The sequence below is a fragment of the Hyperolius riggenbachi genome, chromosome 12 (genome assembly GCF_040937935.1).
Source record: "Hyperolius riggenbachi isolate aHypRig1 chromosome 12, aHypRig1.pri, whole genome shotgun sequence".
In the NCBI taxonomy this organism is placed as follows: Eukaryota; Metazoa; Chordata; class Amphibia; order Anura; family Hyperoliidae; genus Hyperolius; species Hyperolius riggenbachi.
Genome location: NC_090657.1, coordinates 208,988,637 through 209,016,143, shown reverse-complemented (window position 1 = coordinate 209,016,143; position 27,507 = coordinate 208,988,637). Strand labels below are relative to the sequence as shown.

The 27,507-nt window shown below is 47.1% G+C and overlaps 2 protein-coding genes across 5 annotated transcripts in view; one reads left to right on the top strand and one right to left on the bottom strand.

Moving 5' to 3' along the window:
• LOC137541646 (arylsulfatase G-like) overlaps positions 1-27,507 on the bottom strand; it is a 127,294-nt gene that overhangs the window by 47,888 nt on the left and 51,899 nt on the right. For all 4 annotated transcript variants that reach the window (XM_068263048.1, XM_068263047.1, XM_068263050.1 and 1 more), the window contains 4 exons: positions 23,583-23,717; positions 21,131-21,297; positions 20,978-21,058; positions 1,094-1,202 (listed from right to left, as the gene is read on the bottom strand). In XM_068263048.1, the coding sequence (XP_068119149.1) occupies positions 1,094-1,202; positions 20,978-21,058; positions 21,131-21,297; positions 23,583-23,717 (492 nt within the window). The remainder of the gene's footprint in view (positions 1-1,093; positions 1,203-20,977; positions 21,059-21,130; positions 21,298-23,582; positions 23,718-27,507) is intronic.
• Positions 10,862-27,507, top strand: part of LOC137541645 (monocarboxylate transporter 7-like) — a 61,408-nt gene continuing 44,762 nt past the window's right edge. Inside the window, exon 1 of the mRNA XM_068263046.1 lies at positions 10,862-10,937. The gene's annotated coding sequence lies outside the window, so the exon portion shown is untranslated. The remainder of the gene's footprint in view (positions 10,938-27,507) is intronic.

The window sequence follows — 27,507 nt, the reverse complement described above, 5'->3', positions numbered from 1 at the left end:
TACAGAGCTTGCTGGGATCTGTAGTTCTATAGGTCTGTGTCTACAGTGCATGCTTGGATCTGTAGTTCTATAGGTCTGGGTGTGTACAATGCATGCTGGGATCTGTACTTCTATAGGCCTGTGTATGTAGTGTATGCTGGGATCTGTAGTTCTATAGGTCCGTGTGTGTACAGAGCATGCTGGGATCTGTACATTTATAGGTCCATGTATGTACAGTGTATGCTGGGATCTGTAATTCTATAGGTCCATGTGTGTACAGTGCATGCTGGGATCTGTAGTTTTATAGGTCTGTGTGTCTACAGTGCATGCTGGGATCTGTAGTTCTATAGGTCTGGGTGTGTACAATGCATGCTGGGATCTGTAGTTCTATAGGTCCGTGTGTGTACAGTGTATGCTGGGATCTGTAGTTTTATAGGTCTGTGTATGTACAGTGTATGCTGGGATCTGTAGTTCTATAGGTCTGTGTGTCTACAGTGTATGCTGGGATCTGTAGTTCTATAGGTCCGTGTGTGTACAGTGCATGCTGGGATGTGTAGTTCTATAGGTCTGTGTGTCTACATTGTATGCTGGGATCATCTGTGGCGCTGACTATTGGACTTTGGAACTACTCTGCACTAGCTTGTCAGCCATCACATGCACATTAATAATCTCCCTGCCATATCTGCCATCAGACGAGCGATACAAATTGCTCCATAAATGAAGACATGAGTGCAATGATGTGGTATAGAGCACACAGTACATATACAGCAATACAGAGATAAATAAGCATGTCACAGTTCATAGGGGTCTAATAGTACATGACCTCCAGTGCCTGGATTGGCTCTCCCAAACCTGGGTATAGCTACATAGCTGTGGGCCCCTGAGTGAGTTTCAGCATGTGCAGTATGGAGCTGTCCATCTTTGGGAGCCCCCGGGGATACAAGTATGCCCGAAGGCGGTGCACCGTCACTGGGGGACAGTGCTGGAATATAACAGGATCCAGAGCCTTCCCTCTCCATAGGCAAGTATCTGACCCAGGGGGCCCCCAGTGTAGCTGCACCCTCTGCATTCCCTGTGGCTATGTCACTGGATGTGTCCCCCATGCAGAACTCACCTCAGTAATGCCGAACTTGTTCTATTTGCAGCAACCACCCCTGGCCAGTACACAATGGTGGCCACGCGATGCCCGCCTTCCCATGTTGTCTGCTTTGCAGCGCTGCCACCTACAAAAAGGAAGAAAGGTTCTTGCATAAGTGACAGAGAACTGAAGACACACCCCCATAAGGCCCCATTCACATTGCAGGTGTTTGCGTCCGTGTTTCAGCAACGCGTGCGGGAGGCAGAAACGCGCAACATCAGAAGTGCATAGAGTGCACTGTCTGATGTTCACACTGCATGTGTTCTGGACCAGTGCTGTCCGCGAACGCATGCTGCACGCATTTTTTAACAAAACGCGTGGCTGACCCATTCAGTATAGTGATTGGGATCAGCCACGCAACGCAGATGGCGGGCATTCGTAAACGTTGTGTTCCGATCGCACGGCCATCCGCGTTTGATAATGTGAACGTGGCCTTACAAAATGTCTTATGCTTTTTATACATATAACTGAACATTTATACAATTTTGCGTGCGCATTGCACAACTGTATGGGCTTGCCTGCACATGCAGGATTTATTTATGAGGTTTACTGTTTATAACCGACACCCCAAAACATTGAAAGCACTGGGCCACTTTCATTTAGATTTCATTTTGGAGAACCCATTGATCCTCCCCTTCAGATTCCTCTCTCTGCGATGTATTGAATCACACTAGTCACAATGAGTTCAGCTACATCCAACACTTTTGATCGCTTACAATTCTGTGTGTAGCACTGACTCCCACAGGAGCTGCTGTAAGAGTTGGGTTCTCCTACTGTCCCCAGTGATGACCCGTCCTGTGAAAGGACCCTCTAATACTCCGACACACCAACAACTATAAGGGGTTTTATTAGGGGCAGACAAGATGCCCTGTGAGAAGGGTGTGGGCAAACAGGGTTCACAATGGTATAGGGGTACAATGGCATCAGATAAAAGCAACAGCTTAGTGACAATGGGTTAGTGAAGCAGAAATAGCAGTTCAATAGTGCAACAGTCATAAATAGAGTTTGTTCCCCTGTCCACCCGTGAAGAGACTCTGCCCCTTAATGCACTGGGTGAGAGAGAGACAAAAACTGCTGTACAATTCTTAACAATCAAACAGGCAAACAGTTATATGCAATTCACACAAATAGCAGAGGAGGTGCAACTAGCTACGGCACTTAGCTAAAACATTTCAAACCCTGACTAACCACTGGCCAGTGGTGAAACTGCTATAAAGTCTGCTAGCGGTGGGGCCCATTCAAGTTACAGTTGGAGCGCTCAGACCTTCAAGAGAAGGTATTTGTAATCCACATGGCACGACCAGCTCTCCAAAAGACTCTGAGCTGAGAGGGGCAGTGGTCCCTTCTCGCTCGCCAGGCGAAGGCACAATTAAACGCAAAGTACTGTGGCCACAGGCCCCTCACCCATCTAGTCGCTGCAGCAAGAAACCTTCAGGAATGGCTTGTCCTCTGGGCTGGGTGAGATGATTCCTCCTGTCTGGTCGCTGGTGGCTTGATGATTCCTCCTGTCTGGTCGCTGGTGGCTTGTTTCGCGTCCAACTCCTTGCTATCCTGGCTTCAAAGCATCAATTGGAGCCTGATTGTACTCCTCTTTCTGCCCTGGTCCGTTCCTCTGAACCACACGAAGATCGCTTACGCAGAGGCTGGGACAGAGAGATCCACACGTCTCTCCAGCCTCTCTCCTTTGTCCTTTTTTCCTTTGTTCTCCCCCTCTCTCTTGCCCTTCCCCCATCACCCCCCTTTGTCCACTTCCTTTAGCTCTGAAAGAGGGGTCAGGTTTCCATCGTGTGGTGGGTATAAATATTGCAGTCTCAATCCACTGATGTTACACTCTCCCCCCACTGAAAGTCTTTGGTCCCCAAAGAACAAAGTTTTAACTACAAATTAACTTAATACCTACATGTAACTAGGTAACTGAAGCTATCCTGAGTTGTGGGCAGTGGGACTTCCCACCATGGTGTGTCGGGTACAGGGCAGGAGGTATCACACACTGGTACAGTGGTCTGATGGACTTGTGTCTCAGTAGATCTGCAGACGGTGGTGATGGCTTCTTCAGAACTGTTTCCTCTGGAGTCATATGTCAACCTCAGGGGAGGTTTGATTTGTCGCTTGGTTCTCTGCTCCATAGGCTCTAGGGGTTCTCTGGCAGGGAATTCAGTTACAACCTCTCTCGCGGGGGATTCTGTTACAATCTCCCGAGGTGGCATTGATGGGGCCTCAGCAATAGTTTGGGTCTCTCCTTCCTCTTCAAGCTCAGTGGGTACCTGTTCTGGCCCCTCCTCAACCTGGGCCTGTGGTATGAATTCTTGTGCATCAGCTCTTAATGGCCTAGAGTAGGTGTCCTCTATAGGCGGTGTGGAAACAATGGGGTCAAACCGCCACAGCCATTCCATCTCCAGGTCCTCTTCCTCGTCATCCTCTTCTTCCTCTGCAGTAGAAGGCAATTGTGACCGAGTTACTGGGGTTCGTTTAGGCAGGGATGGTTCACGTGGAGGGGGCACCCGCACTGTTTCATTCAGTGGTAGAAGGTGATTGCGGTGCCAAGTCTTCAAGGGCCCTGTCTTCCCCTCTGGACGGAGCTGATACACTGGAAGGCCGGGCAACCGTGCACAAACAATGTATGGCTGTGAGCTCCACCGGTCAGCTAACTTCTGCTTCCCATGAAGGCCCAGGTTCCTCAATAACACCCGGTCACCCGGTTGTAAGTCATGGACCCGAACCCTCAGATCATATCTTCTCTTGTTTTGCTGTTCCCGAATATTGGAAGCACTTTGGGCCTTTTCATAGGCAGTTTTCAGGTTCCTCCGAAGTCGGTCAACATAGCCTTTATGAGATGCAGCTGAAGTCCCATCAGTGGAGGTGCCAAAGGCAAGATCTACTGGTAGTCGAGCTTCTCTCCCAAACATTAGCATGTAAGGTGAATATCCTGTCGTATCGTGCTTTGTGCTGTTGTACGCATGGACCACTGCTGAGACATATTTACTCCAGTGCTGCTTCTTTTCAGAGGTAAGTGTCCCTAACATATTCAAAAGTGTGCGATTGAACCGCTCGGGTTGCGGATCGCCCTGGGGGTGGTAAGGAGTAGTCCGTGACTTTTGCACCCCCAGCACTTGCAATAACTCTTTGATGAGTTTACTCTCAAAGTCTCGACCTTGGTCTGAATGAAGCTGCTGCGGTAGACCATAATGGACAAAGAACTTCTCTACTAGGACTTTGGCTACTGTGGAAGCTTTTTGGTCCCTTGTGGGGAAAGCTTGGGCGTATCGGGTAAAGTGATCAGTCACCACTAAGATACTTCCTTGTCCGCTCATATCTGGTTCCAGGCACAGGAAATCCATGCATACCAACTCCATGGGGCCTTGGCTCTGTAGGTGACCCATTGGGGCAGATCTAGTGGGCAAGGTCTTTCGTTGTATACACCGCAGACATGAGTGGCAGTAGCTTTCTATTTCAGCCCTCATACAGGGCCAGTAGAATCTATCTTTGACTAGGCCGAGAGTCCTCTCTGCTCCCAAATGACCATGGTCATCATGCAAGGCCACTAGTATTGTCTCTCTGTGTTTTTCAGGAAGGAATAACTGCCACTTTTCTTCCAGATCATCAACAGGAGCTCTACGGTAGACCAGTCCGTCTCGGAGCTGTAGCCGATTCCATTCTCTGTAAACCATCTTGGCCTTCTCAACAGATTCAGTTTGCAGGAGCTCTGGTCGTTGGCTTTCTAGGGCCTCCAGGGTCAGTCGGCAGAGGGGATCTTCTGACTGGTCCTGCTTCAGATCCTTTTTTCTAAGGATGGGCAAGCTCCCATCCTTCAATTGGGTCAGGTTGCAGTAGAGTTTGGGGACCCCTTTTGTACTGACTCCAACAACTTCAGCTCCTGTCACTCCTCTGACCCAATGTTCTGCCCCCTGGCACAAGGCTTGTATCCCTTCTGGGGTCAGCTGAGTCCAGTCTCTTTCCGAAGCTCCAGTGTTATGAGGCCTTCTGGACAGGGCATCAGCATCTCTGTTCCCCACTCCTGGTCGATACTTCAAGCTGAAGCGGAACTCAGCCAGTGCAGCTAGCCATCTGTGTCCTGTAGCATCTAACTTAGCAGTAGTGAGGATGTAGGTGAGTGGGTTGTTGTCTGTCTTGACTACAAATTCAGCCCCATACAGGTAGTCCCTAAGCTTGTCTACTACTGCCCATTTAAGAGCCAAGAACTCCAGCTTGTGGGTAGGATAGTTCTTCTCAGATGGGGAGAGACTTCGACTCACATAAGCAACAGGTCTTAGATGCCGTTCATGCTCTTGGTACAGCACTCCACCGAGCCCTTCTCTACTAGCATCCACATGCAGTTCATAAGGAAGAGTAGGATCAGCATAGGCTAGGACTGGGGCATGGGTTAGACTCCACTTCAGCTGCTGAAATGCTTCCTCACAACGATCGGACCACTCTTCCTGTATTGACTCCCGAGGTCTTCTGGGCCCTTTGGCTGATTGAGCCTCGTCTGAAAGTTTCGAGTCACTTTCCTCACCTTCATTCTTTAAGAGCTCAGTAAGGGGTTGGGCCATCTTGGCAAAACCCTCCACAAATCTTCGGTAATAGGAGCAAAACCCCAGGAATGATCTCAATCCCGCTACATCTTGCGGTCTAGGCCAATTGACCACAGCTTCCAGCTTCTTGGGGTCTGTGGCCACGCCTTCAGCTGAGACTACATGCCCCAGATAGGTGACAGACGGTTGGCAAAACTGGCACTTCTCAAGGGACAGTTTCAGTCCTTCTTCCTGAAGTCGACTCAGTACTTTCTCCAGCCTTTGCTCATGCTCCTCCAGTGTTCTTCCAAAGACAATCACGTCATCCAGATACACCAAGACTTCTAGCAGATGCATGTCTCCCACTGTGCGCTCCATCAGCCTCTGGAAGGTTGCAGGCGCTCCTGAAAGACCTTGAGGCATTCTTTCAAATTCGTAGAACCCCAAAGGGCAGATAAAAGCGGTCTTCTCTTTGTCATCGGGGTGCATGGGAATTTGGTAATACCCACTGCGCAAATCCAGTACACTGAACCACTTAGCTCCTGTTAGGCAATGTAGGGCATCTTCTATTCGTGGGGTTGTGTACTGATCTGGGGTGGTACGACGGTTAAGAGTGCGATAGTCTATGCACATTCGGATGGAACCATCCTTCTTCCGAACCACCACTATGGGAGAGGCATAGGGACTTCGGGATTCACGGATCACTCCAGCTCTCTTCAACTCTGCAATCTGTTCCCTCAAATCTTCCAAATCCCCAAATGGAATCCGACGAGATCTCTCTCTGAAAGGCTTGTCTTCCTGTAGGCGTATGCGATGTTGAGTACTTTTCGCACACCCAACATCAAATTCACTCTTGGAGAATAACTCTCGCCGTTTCAGAAGCAGGGCTTGAATCCTGCTCTTCCATTCTGGAGATATCGGGGAGTCTGCTGGGTAGAAGCAGTCTACAGGGATTCCATCTTCAGTTCCCCCCACTGAAAGGGATGGCGAAATTGGGGTGACTGAGCCTACCTGTCCAAGAAGCATCCGGGCTTTGATCCTCACTGGGGAGTCAGTGGTGTTACAAACACTGACGGAGATCTTTCCTTGAGCCTTCTGTAGTGCCTTTGTTGGGATCACTTCAGGGATCAACTCTATCCCGGGGGCTGTCTTCTCTCCAGGGATGGTTTCTAGCAGGACATGCGGTCCCGGCAGATCCCAGCTCAGTCTTACTGATGCCTGAAGGCATGCCACTTCCCCTGGTTGCAACAGTTTCTCCTTCTTCCCCAATCGCCACAATCTTCCTACTCCCTCGGCTGGAGCCCTCTGTTCTTGGACTAAACGTTGGTAGACTGGATGAAGCATGGGGTGCACACCTTCTGGTGGTAGATCATAGCAGGAGGCTATGGGGGACAAGATTCGTCTTATCAGGTCTGTATTAGTCCCCACAATTAAAGAACTTCTCACTGAACCTGGGGGTCGAGAACATACAATGGCCAAGGTGTCAAAGGTTCCCGGTTGCCCAACAACCAGTGGGTCAAAGGTCAACTTGATCTGCAGATACCCATCATAGGGGAGCTGCTCGGTTCCAATTCCCCAGATCTCTAGGTCTTTTAATTCTCGCAGGGGCAGGTGCTGCAGATACTTATCATAGAAGTCCCGATATAATAAAGTCACTTGTGCACCCGAGTCAAGTAACGCTCTTGTGAAGATGCCCTCTATTTGAACAGGCACCACTGGAGAGGGGCCCACTAAGTTAGCAGGGATTTGCCCAGAAGGAGGTGTACTTGTAGGCCTGGCTGGTTGAGCTTGTACTCCTTTTGGCCTCCTGTTACGCTCTAAGCGATGCTCCTGGTGGCCTTTCTCACATTGATGTGTATTTCTTCCCTGTACACTGGGGCCCATTGCTGAGGGAGGCGTATTTGATTGTCTCTTAGGAATCCTACTCAAGGGTTCCTGTACGATTGCCCAGTCAGCCTTTTGATGCGGGCTGGAGCTGTCTGAAGCAAGTGGGCTCCCGGCTTGCTCCTTCACCGGGGCCCTCTGAAGTTTTCCGCCGGCTTGGCAGGTAAAAGATCCTGTAGGGCCTGGCGCACTTCCTCTGTTAAGGTCCGAGAGTGTCGGGGTTTAGGGCATTGGGCTCGGTAATGTCCAGTTTGCCCACAATTAAAGCACTCTACTCCGGCTGAATATCTTCTACTCTTCATTCCTCTGGATAGCTGTGAGCCCTCTGGGGTAGGGTGTGCAATAGCTCTCTGCAGATCAGCCATGGACTGTTGCATCCCTGCCTGAGTCTCTATCACTTGCATCATTGACCTCTGAATCTCAGTAAAAGCTTGTTGTAAAGTGGAATTTGACTGCACCATCTGGGTTATCGCCTGAGTGAGGGCCTCAGCAGTAGAAGGGGTCTTACTGTCCATCTCTCCCGGAGCTTCCAAGGGGGTTCGTGCTAAGTACACAGATGCACTACCACTACTTCGCCCAGAACCAGCAGAGGTGGTCATCTTCTGGGACTTAGCGGACAACAGTGTCTCTTCCTCTCGAATGGCCTTAATCAGTTTTGAGTAGGTGAAAAGGTCACTTCGGTCTCTCATTTGAATTTTCAGCATGATAGGGTCTAAAGGTTGTGCACCTTTTAGGATCTGAGTCAATAAAGCCTCACTTGCATTGTCTTGTGCCATTCCCTTTTTTAGGATTGCTTGGTGTAGGATCTTGTCCAGGCGAGTGACAAAGGTGGATAGGCGTTCCCCTTCCTCTTGGTAGGTATGTCCAAACCGATGTATCAAGTCAGCACAACTTTCTATTTGCCCAAAAACTTCACGAAGGGCATCCAGACACTCTGTGGCAGTGCAACCTGGCTGGTCTCTTTTAAGATTCCGGACAACATCTGAAGCAGGGGCACGTAGACTCTCTACAATCCTCTGTCGCTTGACTGTATCTGAGACCTCCCACTCATCTAAGGCCTGTGCAGCCTGGTCTATCCAGGTCTCAAAGTCATCTTCCCCGGATGGGACAGGTATCTGCCCAGAACAAACCCTCAGTTTTCTGTACCCATAACTGATAGGTTGGAATGAATTTGTCACTAAATTTTCCATCAGTTTTCCCATATCAGTGTAGAAGGAAGCGGGTGGATATCCTGGGGTGGTGGACATGGAGTCAACAGAGGCTGAGCAGACCTCTCTTTTACTTGGTGGCCTTTCACTGGAACTGTCTGAGTGGTTGGTTGAGGGACTTGGTCGGATCAACTGAACTTTGATGTCATCCGTTAGCTGTAAGATTGTGTTCTTGAAGCAAGTGGGAAGGCCTTTTTTCACTTCTAGCAGGGCATATGTGTGAGAGATCTCCGGATCAGTCCGTGTGTCTAAGACGAACACCCGACGATCAAGTGCTAGGGCTGTGATAGCTTTATCTATTTGATTCTCTGTCCATCCATCAGCAGGTATATCCATCACCACACTGAACTGTAGTCTACCATTTTCTTCTTCACACCAGCGGGCAGCAGTGACTGGGTCCATTTTGCTGGCCTGGCTCGTTGTTCCTAGGGCAGTCATCACTCTAAGGGGCTAGGTTAGAATCCCAGAAGACGAGCCCCCACGTGTAGCACTGACTCCCACAGGAGCTGCTGTAAGAGTTGGGTTCTCCTACTGTCCCCAGTGATGACCCGTCCTGTGAAAGGACCCTCTAATACTCCGACACACCAACAACTATAGGGGTTTTATTAGGGGCAGACAAGATGCCCTGTGAGAAGGGTGTGGGCAAACAGGGTTCACAATGGTATAGGGGTACAATGGCATCAGATAAAAGCAACAGCTTAGTGACAATGGGTTAGTGAAGCAGAAATAGCAGTTCAATAGTGCAACAGTCATAAATAGAGTTTGTTCCCCTGTCCACCCGTGAAGAGACTCTGCCCCTTAATGCACTGGGTGAGAGAGAGACAAAAACTGCTGTACAATTCTTAACAATCAAACAGGCAAACAGTTATATGCAATTCACACAAATAGCAGAGGAGGTGCAACTAGCTACGGCACTTAGCTAAAACATTTCAAACCCTGACTAACCACTGGCCAGTGGTGAAACTGCTATAAAGTCTGCTAGCGGTGGGGCCCATTCAAGTTACAGTTGGAGCGCTCAGACCTTCAAGAGAAGGTATTTGTAATCCACATGGCACGACCAGCTCTCCAAAAGACTCTGAGCTGAGAGGGGCAGTGGTCCCTTCTCGCTCGCCAGGCGAAGGCACAATTAAACGCAAAGTACTGTGGCCACAGGCCCCTCACCCATCTAGTCGCTGCAGCAAGAAACCTTCAGGAATGGCTTGTCCTCTGGGCTGGGTGAGATGATTCCTCCTGTCTGGTCGCTGGTGGCTTGATGATTCCTCCTGTCTGGTCGCTGGTGGCTTGTTTCGCGTCCAACTCCTTGCTATCCTGGCTTCAAAGCATCAATTGGAGCCTGATTGTACTCCTCTTTCTGCCCTGGTCCGTTCCTCTGAACCACACGAAGATCGCTTACGCAGAGGCTGGGACAGAGAGATCCACACGTCTCTCCAGCCTCTCTCCTTTGTCCTTTTTTCCTTTGTTCTCCCCCTCTCTCTTGCCCTTCCCCCATCACCCCCCTTTGTCCACTTCCTTTAGCTCTGAAAGAGGGGTCAGGTTTCCATCGTGTGGTGGGTATAAATATTGCAGTCTCAATCCACTGATGTTACATGTGCATATATCATTAATCATTGATAATTCATACCTGTCGAGTCATTTGAACATACACCCAGAAGAAGCGAGGTGGATCCTAGCGAAACGTGTTTTTACATGTTTTTGTTATCTACAATAAAAAACCTTCTACTTACCTAGTGATATGCCAGAGGTCCTTTCTTAACTACACTTCTGATGGTATCCCACACCTGAGATCCTGGAGATAGCGTGATTCCCACCATTTAAAAGTGCTTCTGCTAATTTATGCCATACGGTATCAACCACCCTGCAAGGTGATCGACTCTATAACATTGAGCACAAACTTTACGCACAGGAAGCACCTCTTCCCGTTTCTATCTGTGTTTTTATCCTGTCACTGAGGCTTCACAACCATAGATGGTATTTGGATTCTGAACCGTCAGTTTTATTCAACGCTACAGAGAGCAGAAACTCCCCTCGGTTGAGGGGGATCTTTGCAATGGGCTAATCAGTTATGAAAGGTTAATGATTGATGGCTGACAGGAGATTAATTAGTCAGCTACCATCGGTTTCCAAATCTGATAAGCCTCATACAAAGTTCTGGTTATGCCCAGAGGAATTCCTCTTCCTGCACCAAAGTCAGAATTCCCTCATCTCTGCTCAGGACAGGTTTGAGAATGACGTTTTTCATGTTAAATGTGATGTATCATGTGTTACGTCATGTGATCTATGTTTTATGCAGAGTACCATGTGCTGCATCTTATAGTAGTTTATATGTTATGTGCACGGTGTCTGGTGCTCAGTCATACTAGGTTTCTCCGTTGTATATAAGATGTATAATGTGCTCTGTCACATGCGTCAGACTCGGGTGCATAATGTAGAAATGGGTTGGCACCACTCTGGTCAAATTTTAAAGTGGACCTGAACTTTTGCATAGGACAGAAGGAAAACATTGAGAAATGCAACTTGTATGTATTTAGAGAGTTTAGGGTTTGTTTCCATATAGCGCGCTTTCAGTCGCACTTATGGAATCGCAAGCGAAGGGACATTAGACAGTGCATAGACTGCACTGGCTGCTGTTTCCATACATGCGCTGTGATTCACTACTGAATATCAGCACATGGTTGCCTACATTTCGGGGTGATTGTGCACATGATCCCATTCAGTATAATGAGTGGCATCACAAGCTCCGCCCCCAGGAGTGACTCGCAACGCAGAGCCGCGTGGCTCTGCGTTGCAATGGCAACGAGCCCTTAGCCTGTCTAATTCTGCCTCATCGGTGTCTAATCACAAGTGTACTTTGATCTCTCCCCTGTGTCAGCTGACGCGACTGCCACGGCAGATAAGCTTGAAAGCACAGGATGTAAACAATATATTTGCTTCCATGAAAGCATGACGTAGACAAACTGCTGATTTATTGCAGGATTTGTATCAGCTCTAACAAAGAAATGTTTTTCGTTAAAGGTTATTATGCTGTTGTTTATCTGTTTGCGCAGAGAAGAAGTTCTAAGTTCAGGTCTGCTTTAAGCTCTTTTATTCCATATGGATAAAGGCAGCAATGACAGACGCTGTTTTGGGCTATAGAGCCCTTTTTACATTTGCATATGCCATAAAACAATGGGGTAGGGGTCGTGGTGCACAGACAATCCCGTTTTGTGTTGCTATGTCACATGCATCAGATACATCATGGGGTTGATTCACTAAACCGTGCTATGACAAATAGAATGCCTTATCAAAGATAACACGCCTTATCAACATTTACATGCCTTATCAGAGTAGCATAGCGAGCGCTACGAACTTATGCCTGCTGATTGGCAATGGCACTCGTCCTGCCCTGAGCCCCTGCGGGTTTGTAGCGCTCACTATACTACTCTGATAAGGTGTGTTATCTTTGATAGGGCGTGCTATCTCTGATAAGGCATGCTATTTGTCATAGCATGGTTTAGTGATTCAACCCCCATTTGTGCAATATTGTCCTATTTTACCTGCGCTGTTAGAACACATTCTGTACATGAGATCTCTTACACGCTATGTGGAATGTAACACGTGCTGCAGTGTTTTTCATCAAAGTCCTTTTCGCATCAAAAATGCTATTTTCGATTTCGTGAAAATATTCACGAAAAATATATTATTGTATTTTGGCAATATAATCAAAGAAAACGTAATTTTCTTCCTGATACGAAAATTATCCAAAAGCGCTGACAAAAGCGATGGCATTTTCGCTCAAAAGTAGAATTTGACATTATGTTCGCAAAAATTAATGCGAAAAGAATATCAGCATTTTTGTTCATTACTAACATGTGACATGCTGCATCACATGGGCCCATATGCAATTCACTTTTTCACCTGAGTTTTCTCGTTTTCACACCTTGACATAAAATGCCCTTTAACCTCCCTGGCGGTTTAAATCCCCGCGGCCGAGTGGAGGTGTTTTTTTTTTTTTTTCACCTAATTTTTTTTTTTTTTTATCATGTAGCTAGCCTAGCACTAGCTACATGATTCCCCCATCCCTCCCTCCCACCCTTCCGATCGCCGCCGGCGATCAAACCCATCAGGAAATCCTGTTCTGAACAGGATTTCCTGTAGGGCTTCCCCCGTCGCTATGTCGACGAACAGAATTACATCATCAACATCGTGACATCAGGGGGAGTCCCGATCCACCTCATAGCGCCTGGCGGTGATTGGCCAGGCCCCCTCATTTTGGTATGCCTTGTGTGCTGAAATTACAATAAATCTTCTAATTGTATGGATTGGAAGCCTCGCCTGTCCTCTACCTTCTACAATGATTAATCTATTGCGAGAGCGCATCCAGAGGTGTATTCAGCTAGGTGGCTGCCGGCTGCTGTCTAGCGCTGACCCCATCCCTCTACACACATAACACCCCACATTTTCAGGGTATAGAGGGGACCCCCCAAACTACCTCTGTGCCAAATTGCAACCCCCGAGCCCCGCTGGTTCACAAGATAGGTTTAAGTAAACTATCTCTGGAACCAGCTGGATTCGGGGCTGCAATTTGGCACAGAGATAGTTCGAGGGTTCCCCTCTATACCCTGTAAATCAAAGGAGTGTAGCAGGTGTGGCTACGGAGACATTTTGGGGGAATTATATTAAAGTTCCCATTGAGCATGCATGTTACTCAGTGAGGAAGGCAGCACGAACAGACATTACACCGTTCATCTGCAAGTTGCTGCTTCCATGCTATCAGTGAACTAAAGTAGAGAGCATCCTCGACATCCCTTCAGTCTGCATGCATGCCACTAGAGGTCTCTCTCTTTGTATCAGCCTTTCCCCTGCACCTCTAAAGGGCTACAGGAGAAACCTCTATAAATGTGCCCTGCTCCTGGATCTCTTGTTTTGTTTACTTTCTGATGTCCCGCCTGGCAGTATATCGGTACCAATGGAGTGAGTGGTAGGGCAGGGTCGCTCCCCCTATTGGCTGGCTCCTTTGTCTGTCCATTTTACAGATTGGCTGTTGGTTAGTTATTGACAGCTCCAAGCTCGAGGTAAAATACCTTCTCACTTGTTTTACCGAATGCTCTAATCTTGGTGAATTGACATTTATTGAGGAATTACTGCACAAGTCTGTAATTTACCTCACTAGTCAGTAATTTTACCTTTCCAATATCCTTAGTGAATTGACATTTAACCAGATGTTTGGTAAAATCAGCTTGTTTTCTGCAATACCGAATGTGGTAATTCTTAGTCAATTAAACCCATATGTGGTATGCTGTTCCTAGTCTTATAACCTCTTTCTTGATATATGGTGAAATTGTGTTTTCATATGATCTTTGACTACACGTTATGAAGTGTACTATACGCACTCTTATGATTTTCTATGTGGGAATAAGTTGTGTTTTGTCTTATGAACTAGTACATGCTATAAGGTGCAGCTATGTCATACAATGAAGATCTTAGAATTGGGATTGTTGATCGGAATGGGCTGACCATCCCATGTGTAGTGTTAAAGGACAACCGAGGTGACATGTGACATGAGATAGACATGTGAATGTACAGTGCCTAGCACACAAATAACTAAGCTGTGTTCCTTTTTTCTCTCGATCTGCCTGAAAGAGTTAAACATCAGGTATGCAAGTGACAGTTTCTATCCGGGTCGGACTGGGTCAGACTATAGCACAACCCTCACTGATAAGTAATCACAGCCATAAAATACTTTCCTGTCAGTAAATGGCTTCTGAGAGCAGGAAAGAGATAAAATTGTCAATAATTCATAGATTTGAGCTCTAGCATACTTCAATGAAGAGGTCATTGAGCAGAGAACATGAAACAGTAAAAACTTAAAAACTAGATTTAAATATAAAATAAAGCTGGGGGATATCTAAAAGTAATTTTTAGGAGAAGGAGGATAGATACAATTGTTTTTCTCATCAGTTTAATTTCACCTTGAATGTACTTTTAAAGTGTACCAGAGCTGAAAAAATAAAAAGATTTTATACATACCTGCAGTTTCCTCCAGTCCCATCCGCTCGGATCACACCAACGCCGATCTCTGATGTCTGCAACTACGAGAACCGGGTCCCGTTACTTCCGTCAGTTGGAGCCAGTCTAAGCGTAAGAGAAGTGCACTGTTTGCGTATCTCTCCAGCAGCCGCTGGAGAGATACGTAGAGGGCACACTTCTCCTGCATAGCTGGCAGCGACTGACAGAAGTGTGACGCACACGGTTCCCGAGAAAACCGCACGTGCGCCATTCAAGTCACAAACGCACTTGCAAGTTTCATTGCAAGTGACCAAAATGACATTTCGGTTTAAATGCACTAGTTTTTTCCCTCTCTCCTTCCTGCCTGCTAGCACACAATGGCTCTAATTACAGCTCTTCTCACCTATGTGTGAAAGCGGTTCCCAAGCATCCCTGGAAAGGTTATAGCTCATCCATCAGAAATTAGGTGGACAGAAGCTAATAAAAATCATCCTTCTCCAGACTGGTAGGAACCGATCACAGCAGGGGGTTCTCTCAGGATTACCTCAGCTGAGAGATCAGAAAGAATCCATCTCCCAGCTGACCCCCATGCGGCCCTGAGATGCCCAATATTCATATGTTCTCCATATTTTCCTCATAATTCAGGGCATAGGAAGTTCCTAGGCCGCTGAAAAGTGCACAAGTTCTGAGGTTCAACTTGGTGCAGGTGCTGAGAGAGTTTGGACAAGCTAGATACTTCCAAACCCAGGCTGCAAGGGTGTGAAGTAGAAAATGGGTTATGAGTAATATCTGTGCCTCGTGTTTGGTATTAGCAGATTCACACACTTACGCTGATTATGAATATTCATTCGGGTTCTTGATATTACCTACGGGCATGCCGAGAGCGGGCAAAATATGAATTGGCCCAAAACCTCTCCCTGCCTAAGAGGGCACTGCCTTATTCAAATTGCACAAGGCTGGACTTGTACGTGTCATAACTCCCCCCCACCTACAGTGAGGAACAAAACTCACATGACTCAAAGGTCCAGCGTCCTTTACCTTTAATCTGACGTCGAAGTAACATCAATCGACCAGTCAGCTGGACACTGGCGCAAAATCTCCATTTGGGATTTCTCACTAGAGTTGGGCCGAACCTCCGATTTTAGGTTCGCGAACTTCCGCGGAAGGTTCGGTTCGCGTTAAAGTTCGCGAACCGCAATAGACTTCAATGGGGATGCGAACTTTGAAAAAAAAAAATAATTATGCTGGCCACAAAAGTGATGGAAAAGATGTTTCAAGGGGTCTAACACCTGGAGGGGGGCATGGCGGAGTGGGATACACGCCAAAAGTCCCCGGGAAAAATCTGGATTTGACGAAAAGCAGCGTTTTAAGGGCAGAAATCACATTGAATGCTAAATGACAGGCCTAAAGTGCTTTAAAACATCTTGCATGTGTATACATCAATCAGGTAGTGTAATTAAGGTACTGCTTCACACTGACACACCAAACTCCACTGAACAGAACAGGTATGCAGTGGCGGGTTCACTAAACAGGTATACAGTGGCGGGTCCACTGAACAGAACAGGTATGCAGTGGTGGGTTCACAGAACAGGTATGCAGTGGCAGCAGGATCACTGAACAGGTATGCAGTGGTGGGTGGGTTCACAGAACAGGTATGCAGTGGTGGGTTCACAGAACAGGTATGCAGTGGCAGGATCACTAAACAGGTATGCAGTGGTGGTGGGTGGGTTCACAGAACAAGTATGCAGTGGCAGGATCACTGAACAGGTATGCAGTGGTGGGTGGGTTCACAGAACAGGTATGCAGTGGCAGCAGGATCACTGAACAGGTATGCAGTGGTGGGTGGGTTCACAGAACAGGTATGCAGTGGTGGGTTCACAGAACAGGTATGCAGTGGCAGCAGGATCACTGAACAGGTATGCAGTGGTGGGTGGGTTCACAGAACAGGTATGCAGTGGTGGGTTCACAGAACAGGTATGCAGTGGCAGGATCACTGAACAGGTATGCAGTGGTGGTGGGTGGGTTCACAGAACAAGTATGCAGTGGCAGGATCACTGAACAGGTGTGCAGTGGTGGGTGGGTTCACAGAACAGGTATGCAGTGGCAGCAGGATCACTGAACAGGTATGCAGTGGTGGGTGGGTTCACAGAACAGGTATGCAGTGGCAGGATCACTGAACAGGTATGCAGTGGTGGTGGGTGGGTTCACAGAACAGGTATGCAGTGGCAGGATCACTGAACAGGTATGCAGTGGCAGGATCACAGTACAGGTATGCAGTGGGCTGAGGGCTCACTGAACAGAACAGGTATGCAGCCAGGAAGAAGTTAAGCCTAACTAATCTTTCCCTATATGAGAGACTGCAGCAGCTCGCCCTACTCTCACTAATGCAGGCACACGAGTGGCCGTAATGGCCGCCGCTGCCTGCCTTATATAAGGGGGGTGGGGCTCCAGGGGCTAGTGTAGCCTAATTGGCTACACTGGGCCTGCTGACTGTGATGTAGAGGGTCAAAGTTGACCCTCAGGTGCATTATGGGGCGAACCGAACTTCTTCCGCAAAACGTTCGCGTGCGGTACCCGCAAGCGAACCACCTAAGTTCGCGCGAACCACGTTCGCCGGCGAACCGTTCGGCCCAACTCTATTTCTCACAAGGACTCTGGGCGCATGGACTTTCCTCCAAAGACTTTGCGATTGCCGCATGGGCTACCAATAACGGTGTTTGAACTGTATATTAACCTCCCTGGCGGTAAGCCCGAACTGAGTTCGGGCTATGCCGCCGGGAGGCACCGCTCAGGCCCCGCTGGGCCGATTTGCATAATTTTTTTTTTGTTACACGCAGCTAGCACTTTGCTAGCTGCGTGTAACCTCCGATCGCCGCTGCTACCCGCCGATCCGCCGCTATACGCGTCGCCGCAGCCGCCCCCCCCCCAGACCCCGTGCGCTGCCTGGCCAATCAGTGCCAGGCAGCGCCGTGGGGTGGATCGGATTCCCCTTTGACGTCACGACGTCGATGACGTCATCCCGCCCCATCGCCATGGCGACGGGGGAAGCCCTCCAAGAGATCCCGTTCTTTGAACGGGATCTCTTGATCTCCGATCGCCGAAGGCGATCGGAGGGGCTGGGGGGATGCTGCTCGGCAGCGTCTATCATGTAGCGAGACATTGTCTCGCTACATGAAAAAGAATTTTTTTTTTTTAAAAAAACGTATTTGCTGCCCCCTGGCGGATTTTAATAAACCGCCAGGGAGGTTAAGACATTCTGTTTCTTTTCATCTCTACTCTCTTTCTATCAAATCAATCTGTTCTAAAGTAAGCTGTGTGTGTATGTAGTTTTAGAATAAAACTAACGATTTTTATCGTTCAGTCTTGTGCCTGTTCTGGTCATCTGATTGCTGCTATAACGAATCTACCCTCTGAAGAGTCAGTCATACTACTGTATTGTTTTATGATTTTCTTATAAATTGTTGATTTGCTAGCTAGGTTGTAAATAACCGTTTCTTCCTTCTAGGATTAACTAGTATCCGATTTCCTGTGAGAAATCAATAACTTTAGTTTTTTGATTGGATACAATCGAGATTGCATCATATATGGACCCAGTAACCTTTCTTTAACGTCACATTGCTCACAGTCTTGAAGCCGTTGGAAGTGACTATTCCCCGAACGGTGACTGGAGCATGTCGAACGTGATTGGGCTGGCTACCGTATTATGATAGCTAGTTGGAGGCTGTCTGCTCCATACAACCAGACAGTGATGGCAGTGTATTTACCCGATTTCCAGCCCAAAATCGATATTTTTTAGTTTACCGATTGTACATACAATCGGGATTGTACATGTATGGGCACATCCAACCAATCTTAACCGTTTACTACGCGCACAGTAAATTTGCCTCCAGCAGTCTCTAGTGCATGAGACCTGCATGGCAACAGTGGCCTAGTAATACGGGATTGGTAAGGGGCTGTCCCATAACATATCGTCTGCGCAATCAATCCTTATTGTCAGTCTGCTAACCGTACTTCCTGCGTATGCTAACGGGAGCAGATTAGACGGGATTGGCACGCTCTGTTTTAAATAACCAGATTACTATTTTACACTTGAACGGCTCCATAAGTTTGATTGCCTTAGATCCCCACTGTGCTCTAGAGGTTGTGGTGTCATTGGCTCTCTTTGGCACGAGTGGTGAACTTGCCCTAAAGCACAGGTCTTCTGGCGCTCTATCTGACTTAGATCTAAAGCCATTTCCTTTTGTCAGTTGCGGTTCAGCCCAAGTGTCTTCTTACTGGGGGATAAGCCCCTTAAACTTAAAGCAATTGGTTATTGAAAAGAAAAATAATAAACTAGATACTTACCTAAAGGTGGCCATACACTGGTCGATTTGCCCTCAGATTCGACCAACAGATACATCCCTCTCTGATCGAATCTGATCAGAGAGAGATCGTATGGCCACCTTTACTGCAAACAGATTGTGAATCGATTTCAGCCTGAAACCGATCACAGTCTGTGGAGCTGCCGCTGCTGCCGCGCCCCCCCCCCCCCCCGTATACATTACCTGTTCCGGCCGGCGCGAGTCCCCTGATCCCCGCTGTCTTCCTCTCCGTTCCGGGCTCCAGACTGTTCCTGCAGCTACTGAACTTCCTGTCCGGGGGAAGTTTAAACAGTAGAGGGCGCTCTACTGTTTAAACTTCCTGCCGGGACAGGAAGTTCTGTGTAGCTGCAGCCGGTCCGGAACCCAGCGCGGAAAGAAGACAGCGGGGACCAGGGGACTCGCGCCGGCCGGAACAGGTAATGTATACCCGCTGTATTGCGTCGGTCGTCAGGCATTCGAACGCCGCTATCGACGCACTCCCGACCCACCGGCGATCGAGAAAAATCTTCCGCACGGACAGATTGACGGGAATCAACGGGATTGATTTCGAACGGAAATCGATCGTTCTGTCAGCGGTGTGCGCGCCGATTTCACAGCCGATTCAATCACTGTGATCGAATCGGCCGTATATCGGCGGGAAAATCGTTAGGTGTATGGGCCCCTTAAGGAGAGGGAAGGTTCTGGGTCCTATAGAGCCTTCCCTCTCCTCTTCTGTTCCCCTCATTGCAGTGGCAGCTCCCGTTTAATCCCCCGCCGTGGAGGACTTCAAAAGTCTTCGGGAGCACAGCCCTCCTGAAGACAGGCGGCTCCATACTGCGCAAGTGCACAGTATGGAGCGTCCGGTCCTCGGAGCACTCGGGCTCCAGAAGCCTTCTTTGTGGCAGAGAGAGAACAGTATTTGACCAAATTGGTCAAATACTGCTACCGGGGAGCCAGCGCTGGAACGGGAACAGAGAGAGGAGCGGGAAGGCTCTATAGAATCCAGAGCCTTCACTCTACATAGGTGACTATCTGGATTATTATTATTATTTTATTTATTTGCATGATTCCCATTCACTTTAAATTTTCAGCACACAGATTCCTTTAGCATGTGGTCTCAATCGCAAAAACAGTTTTGGCCCGTAACTGGAACTCGCCCAACTTGCCAGTTGAGGATGTATACTTTCTTGTGTCAGAGATCATGTTGGCGGCCCACATCTCTGCTAAACTCGCTGACAATTTGCAAGAATTTCATAATACTTGGTCGCCATGGATTGCATGGTTGGCGAGCTCTGGCCTTTCTTATGTTATGCATAAATTCTAATTACTGATAGTCCATGTCACTATTTACATTCCCGAATCCGGAGCATTCTGGTTATTGGCTTTTTTTAATTTCTTTTTTGTTTTGTCTTTGTTGTTCCTCTATTTTTGTTTTGGGTTATAGCTGTTCTTTTCCTGCATAACACTTGATTAGCCCCTGCGTGGGTTCTTGGCTTAATGGCCTGTTAATTCTACACAAAACCCAATAAAGGTTTTTGAAACTAAATAACCACCAGATTACTAGACATAAATATATTTGATCCTTCTGTCAGGTGGACTTGCAGTGAGTTTCCAGACTCATAAGAACACAAATGCTTGCATGCTTCAGGAAATGGTTACCTTGAGGTTGGAGGTTAAGGTTAGGTGCCAGAAATGTGATTTAGTATTGTAGGGTGGGATTAGAAGTAAATAAGGGGATTGACATCTGGAAGTGGTGACTAAACTTCATGAAGCACAGTCAGATGAAAAGTCCTGGTTTTAATATGTTGCCACTAGGAGGTGATACCAAGTAATGGAAGGTATTGGTTTATATGGAAATTGCCTTATTAATAGAGACCATCAGTTGTGCCGACAGAAATCAGAGAAGAAATGTCTCTGGTATTATGGTTGTACCTTGTGCAGTCTGCCACACTCCCATGTATGGGCCAACGCTCCCCGCAAGGTCACATTTCTGAGCCCAGGGCCCATTGTCACCTGTGGGACAGGGAAAAGTGTCATTCTATGGAGAGGCAACACAATAAGAGGTTCAGTCACTTGCTGGGATACCTGTAAACCAGATTAAGGTGTGGGAATCAGCATTTGCAGTAATTTGTCCAACCAGCCAGTCCATCTCTCGCAGACTGTCTCCATATGGTGTCTTGCTAGGACCAATAGACAGTGGAACATGCATATGTGCCAGAGCCACATACAGGAAGTATGGCCTCTTCTGAGCCCTAGGCAGAAAGCATTATGGGTAAAATCAAAATAATACAAAAAAAATTCAGGCCATACATGCAGGAGAACTTCTCCAGCCTCAGTAAACAAGACTCTTATTACCTGGGAGAAAGGTCATGTTCAGGTAATCTGCCAGCATAATGGGTGCGGCAATGAATGCACACTCAAGATTCCTGGCACGGACTGTCTGGGATCTTTCTAAAGAAAAGCTCGTGTTACAGACTCTTATGTCATCTGCACACCTCAATGCACCTCACCTTAAAGGACACCTGAAGTGAAAGGGATATGGAGGCTGCCATATTTATATCCTTTCCCTGAATATGTAAGAAATAAGTGCCCCTCTTGGGTATTAAGGCTTCCCCTGTCCTCTTATGCCTCAGGGATCCAGCGCTAGCTCCCCCGTAGTTCCCTTGACAAGCTGTGCGCAAGCACAGCAGTGCGCGGCAATATATACAATCTGCGCTCCTGCACAGGTGCCGTATCAGCTTTCCGATCGGCTCAGGCAGAAATAGCTGAGCCCGATCATGTCTGCTATTTCCACCTGAGCCTGATTGGAAAGCTGATACTGTTCATGGCAGGAAAAGGGGGCTCTTTCTCCAGAAGTAATTATGGTGATAGGTCTGTTTTTATCCTGTGTGAAGTACTTTTACTTTCTCTTTTCTGGTAAGATGGCCGCCCCCTCCTCCCTCCAAGGGACTGGTGGTGGGCATCCTTTTCATCCTGCTGATTTCCTGATCATCCAATACACCTTTACATGGTTCTGAAAAGTGGCAGTTGGTGCTGCCTGTTTTTCTTTTTTTGTCTTGTCTGGCAATAGTAAAGATGATGACCTGCAGGCTCAAAGTGGATCAAACAACAAAAACATATTACACGGCGAATATCACTTATTTCTTGATCATTCCTCTACTACTATCTTTTGGTTCCCCTTTAAAGGGATACTTAAGCCTAAGAAAAAAAATCAGTTTTACTCACCTGGTGCTTCTACCAGCCCCCTGCAGCTGTCCCGTGCCCTCGCAGTCACTCTCCGATCCTCCTGCTCCCCGCCTCCAGCTACTTTCGATTTGCCAACAGGCCTGGCCATGCGTCTCCTTCTACACGTTCCCGTCTGCAATAGCGCCCTGCGCCTGGGCAGGAAGCTATTGCGAACAGTAACGAGTAGAAGGAGACACGGATCCAATCGTGACTGCGAGGGCACCGGACAGCTGCAGGGGGCTGGTAGAAGCCCCAGGTGAGTAAAACTCATTTTTTCTTCTTAGGCTTAAAGAGAACCTGAACTGAAAATGAAAAGTCAAAATAACCATACACAGGTCATACTTACCTCCTGTGTAGTCTACTCCTCAATCTTTCACCTCTCCTGCATCCCATTTGTCAGCTGTGATCAATGGAATTCTCCATCTTCCATTTAAAAAATGGCCATTACCCTATAACAGCTTCCTGGTCAGCATGCTGTTAAAGGGGAACTGAAGAGAGAGATATATGGAGGCTGTCATGTTTATTTCCTTTTAAACAATACCAGTTGCCTGGCAGCCCTGCTGATCCTCTGCCTCTAATACTATTAGCCATAGCCCCTGAACAAGCATGCAGCAGATCAGGTGTTTCAGTGGTTCAGACTTATAAGTCTGATCTGACAAGACTAGCTGCATGCTTGTTTCTGGTTTTAATCAGATACTACTGCAGAGAAATAGACCAGCAGGGCTGCCAGGCAACTGGTATTGATTAAAAGGAAATACACATGACAGCCTCCATATACCTCTCTCTTCAGTTCCCCTTTAAACTGTAATACCACCCACTTGAGCCATAGGGAAACATGGACATTACCTTCCACATTCAGTTGTAACTGACAGCTGCTGATATATAACTGACAGCAAATGGTATATTTCAGTTCTGACAAAATATTGTCAGAAGTGGAAGGGATCACTGTAAGAAGAAAATGGTGAGCTTCTGAGAGGAACTGACAGTAAGACAGTAATGTAATATTCATTTGTAGCTATGTCATGTGTTTATTTTAAATAATTTTACTCACTTCAGGTTCCCTTTAAGTCTCCCTTTAAGCAGTCTGTGAGTTAAGGGCCCTCCATCCGTCCCACACATACACTTCGATCCTTCTCCATTACCAGTTCTTTAAAAATCACCACTGTTCAAAATCTAAACTTACCAACTGGTTGTGTTGGGGTCTAGATCCCTGGCAGATTCAAGGTTCTTAAACCTGTTAAAAATGTCAATTCATACGGCCACCACCTACCACTTTCCTATGCCAGGGCTCCTTCAAACACTCGCCACTGACCTGGCATCTCTGATGAAGTCTGCTGCCTTCTCTGCATATCTGCTGGTCAAGCTGGTTAAATTTACTGGCTGCTCCACAATCTGAGCGTTTTCCAACAAAGGTAAAGCGAGCTTTGTGTTACATCCTCCTGGTGACCTAGTTAGAGACCATGTGCACAGAAATATGAATAAATGCATTACTACATGGTCATGTTCCAGTCTCCTCACTATTCTTGCCATCTCCATAATCTCATCTGGTCTACGTTCTCAACTCGATCATTTAACCTTAAAGGATACACAAGGTGACATGTGACATGATGAGATAGACATGTGTATGTAGAGTACCAAGCACACAAATAATTAGGCTGTGTTCCTTTTTTCTTCCTTTGCCTTAAAGAGAACCCGAGGTGTGTTTAAAGAATGTTATCTGCATACAGAGGCTGGATCTGCCTATACAGCCCAGCCTCTGTTGCTATCCCAAACCCTCCTAAGGTCCCCCTGCACTCTGCAATCCCTCATAAATCACAGCCACGCTGTGAGGCTGTGTTTACATCTGTAGTGTCAGTCTCAGCTGCTCCCCCGCCTCCTGCATAGCTCTGGTCCCTGACCCCGTCCCTTCCCTCCAATCAGCAGGGAGGGAAGGGATGCAGGCAGGGACTGGAGTTCTGCAGGAGGCGGGGAGAGCAGCAGACTGACACTATAGAGATAAACACAGCCAGCTCTGACAAGCTGTTTGTCAGCAGCGTGGCTGTGATTTATGAGGGATTGCAGAGTGCAGGGGGACCTTAGGGGGGGTTGGGATAGCAACAGAGGCTGGGCTGTATAGGCAGATCCAGCCTCTGTATGCAGATAATATTCTTCAAACCCACCTCGGGTTCTCTTTAAAGAGTAACTGTTAGCCCCCAAAGTGAAATTTAAATCTCTATAGCAATGTTTTATTTAGTATTTCAGTGAGCCAAAAAGCCAATGCAGAACTTAAAAATCAATGTAATTTTTATACTATGTAGCCTTTTGGACAAGCTCCGGACGCAAAGCCGCATATCAGATACTGCTTCAGCATGCAGAGCATTGCCTATGTCTGCCCGACCCCTCTCTCCCCCAGGTGCCGATCTATTCTCACATCAAACAGCTGACCGCTCTGACACGGAGAGAGCGGGAGCACTTACAGCGCCGCCACCGCAGAGCAGCCGCCGCCGAGTCACTCTCACATGTGACTCGGCGGCTGCTCTGCGGTGGCGGCGCTGTAAGTGCTCCCGCTCTCTCCGTGTCAGAGCGGTCAGCTGTTTGATGTGAGAATAGATCGGCACCTGGGGGAGAGAGGGGTCGGGCAGACATAGGCATGCTCTGCATGCTGAAGCAGTATCTGATATACGGCTTTGCGTCCGGAGCTTGTCCAAAAGGCTACATAGTATAAAAATTACATTGATTTTTAAGTTCTGCATTGGCTTTTTGGCTCACTGAAATACTAAATAAAACATTGCTATAGAGATTTAAATTTCACTTTGGGGGCTAACAGTTACTCTTTAAAGAGATAATCAGGTATGCAAGTGACAATTTCTGACTGGGTCAGACTATAGCGTAACCCTAGCTGATAAGCAATTACAGCCATAAAATAATTTTCTGGCAGTAAATGGCTTCTGAGAGCAGGAAAGAGATAAAAAGGGTCAATATGTCATAGATTTTAGCTCTGGAATACTTAAATGAATGTGTCATTGAACCACAACAATGAAACGATAAGAATTTAAAAAGTACATTTAAATATAAAATAAAACTGTGGCATATCTAAAAAAAAAAATCATTTTTAGGAGGAGGATAGATACAATTGTTTATCTTATCAGTTTATTTTCACCTCTGGTTTCCCTTAACCTTCTATATTTTTCTCACCATCTCCCAATCTCGGCAGTTATTTGTACTCCTAATCCATCCTCCTGTTCACCTAACCCATCTCCAACTCTGCTCGTCCTCCTTATCAATCCACTAAAATCCTCCTCATTCATCCCCTAGTACAAATTACCCTCCTCAGCAATCCCCGCTTGTCATCCTCCTCATCTATCCCTTTTCCTCATCCTAGTTATCCATTCTCCAGCACTACTTGCCATTCTCATCCATTACCAACTCTCCTCCTCCTTTATTCTCCAACTATTCTCACCCTCCTGATCAATCCCAAACTGTCCACACATGCCTCATAAATGTACAATTCCTCACCCATCCCCATCCTTCCCTGAGTTTCCTCACCCTTCCCATCCAACTTGCAGAGTTATCTCCTTATCTATACCTGACTTTCTCATCCTCTTCATACATTCCTGACCCTCCTCATTCTTGCCTTTATCTAGGACTTTTATCCCAACGTTTATCCCCCTCCTCATATGTCATATGTCCTTCGACTCCCCTTCCCTTGTAAGGTAGCCTTGTTTGTTGGCAAGGACAATGGACTCATCCACGCCTCCAGTGCCCAAGAGAAGGTGCAGGTAATAGCATGGAAAAAATGTAAGGTGTAATCTGGAAGCATCCTTTATTAAGCCCCCCCCCCCCCTCGATATCCACACCCTCCTCCTATGGGCTTACATTAGTGTTCATCACCCATTCCTACAAATAAAGGGGATTAAAAATACACCCAACGTTGAAAAGTATTGACATTTCCCTTACCCAAAAGAAGCATCTATCCCTATAATCCTAGTCTTAGAAACTATCCCAGTTGTAATCCATAGGGTTCTTCTGTAAATCTTGTTTGAAGATACCCAACAATCATCTGCACCACTACTTTGCCAGGGCTCCTTTTAAGATCACAAGAAGAATGCTGCTTAGGGCAGGTGGTGGTCTTGAGTTTTCAAGCAAGATTTGCAGAAGTCTCCTGAAGATCACAATTGCTGTAGTTCGTAACACTTCAATGACTGTGAGGGATATTTAAAAATCTCTTCGTTTTAGTGGGATGATGTAGAAGAAGAGCGTGTGGTTGACCCGTGCCCTGTCATGGCCAAATTCTGGAATGACTGGCTTATCCTCTCTCTCTTACTGTCTCCCAGGCTCTCTTGTACTTTACAAATGATGGAGCGTTTAGTTCCATGAACAAATACAGTACATGTTGCTTTTGGCTCATTGGTCAATAGCCATTAAAGTGGATCCGAGATGAAAAACTAACTATAACAAGTAACTTGTCTATATATTTTGTCTAAAGTTTAGATAGTTTACACAGCAAATCTAGCTGCAAACAGCTTTAATAGAATATGATTGATTATTCCTGTGATACAATGACAGCAGCCATGTTTGTAAACATTACACAGAGGCAGGCTTATCTGCATCTTGAGCAAAAAACCCTAATCCCCCCCTCCTCCTCCCTCCTCCCCTCTGAAATCTCTGGCTAGTAACACCTCCTCCTCCTCCTGCCCAGACTAAGCTCCCATGAGCCCTTGCTACTGCCAAGGCTCTCTGAAAACCTGTGGGCGTGGTTTATTTAGTTTATAGGGAATTTTCATATTAAAACAAAAACAAAGTATTTGGCTTGAGGAATGCCCTATAAACAATAGGAAAGGAACACAATTATGCAATGAGTAAAAGTTCACCTCGGATCCACTTTAAGTGGAAGACCCCATATCTAGCGATACAGCTGGATAAAGACAGACTTGTTTGATTATGCTAACAGATACGTTTTTGTTTGTTTTTTTTTGATGCCAGAATCTAGATCGATATGAGGCCATCTGGGAGGAATGGATTAATTATCAAGGGTTTTGATTTGTCTATGTTACGGCCAGAACCCGAAGTCTGGCCACTTCGGGTTCTGGCCGGTCAAAACGAGAAGTGGCCGGCTAATACGGCCAATGTAAGGAATGTGGCATAATTTCGGACTTTGGCCGGCCAGAACGCGTTGTGACTGTATGCGGCCGGCCAAGTCCAGAAGTCCTGCTCCCTCGGCTCTCAGATCAGGGCGACCGGACCGGAAAGGCGGAGAG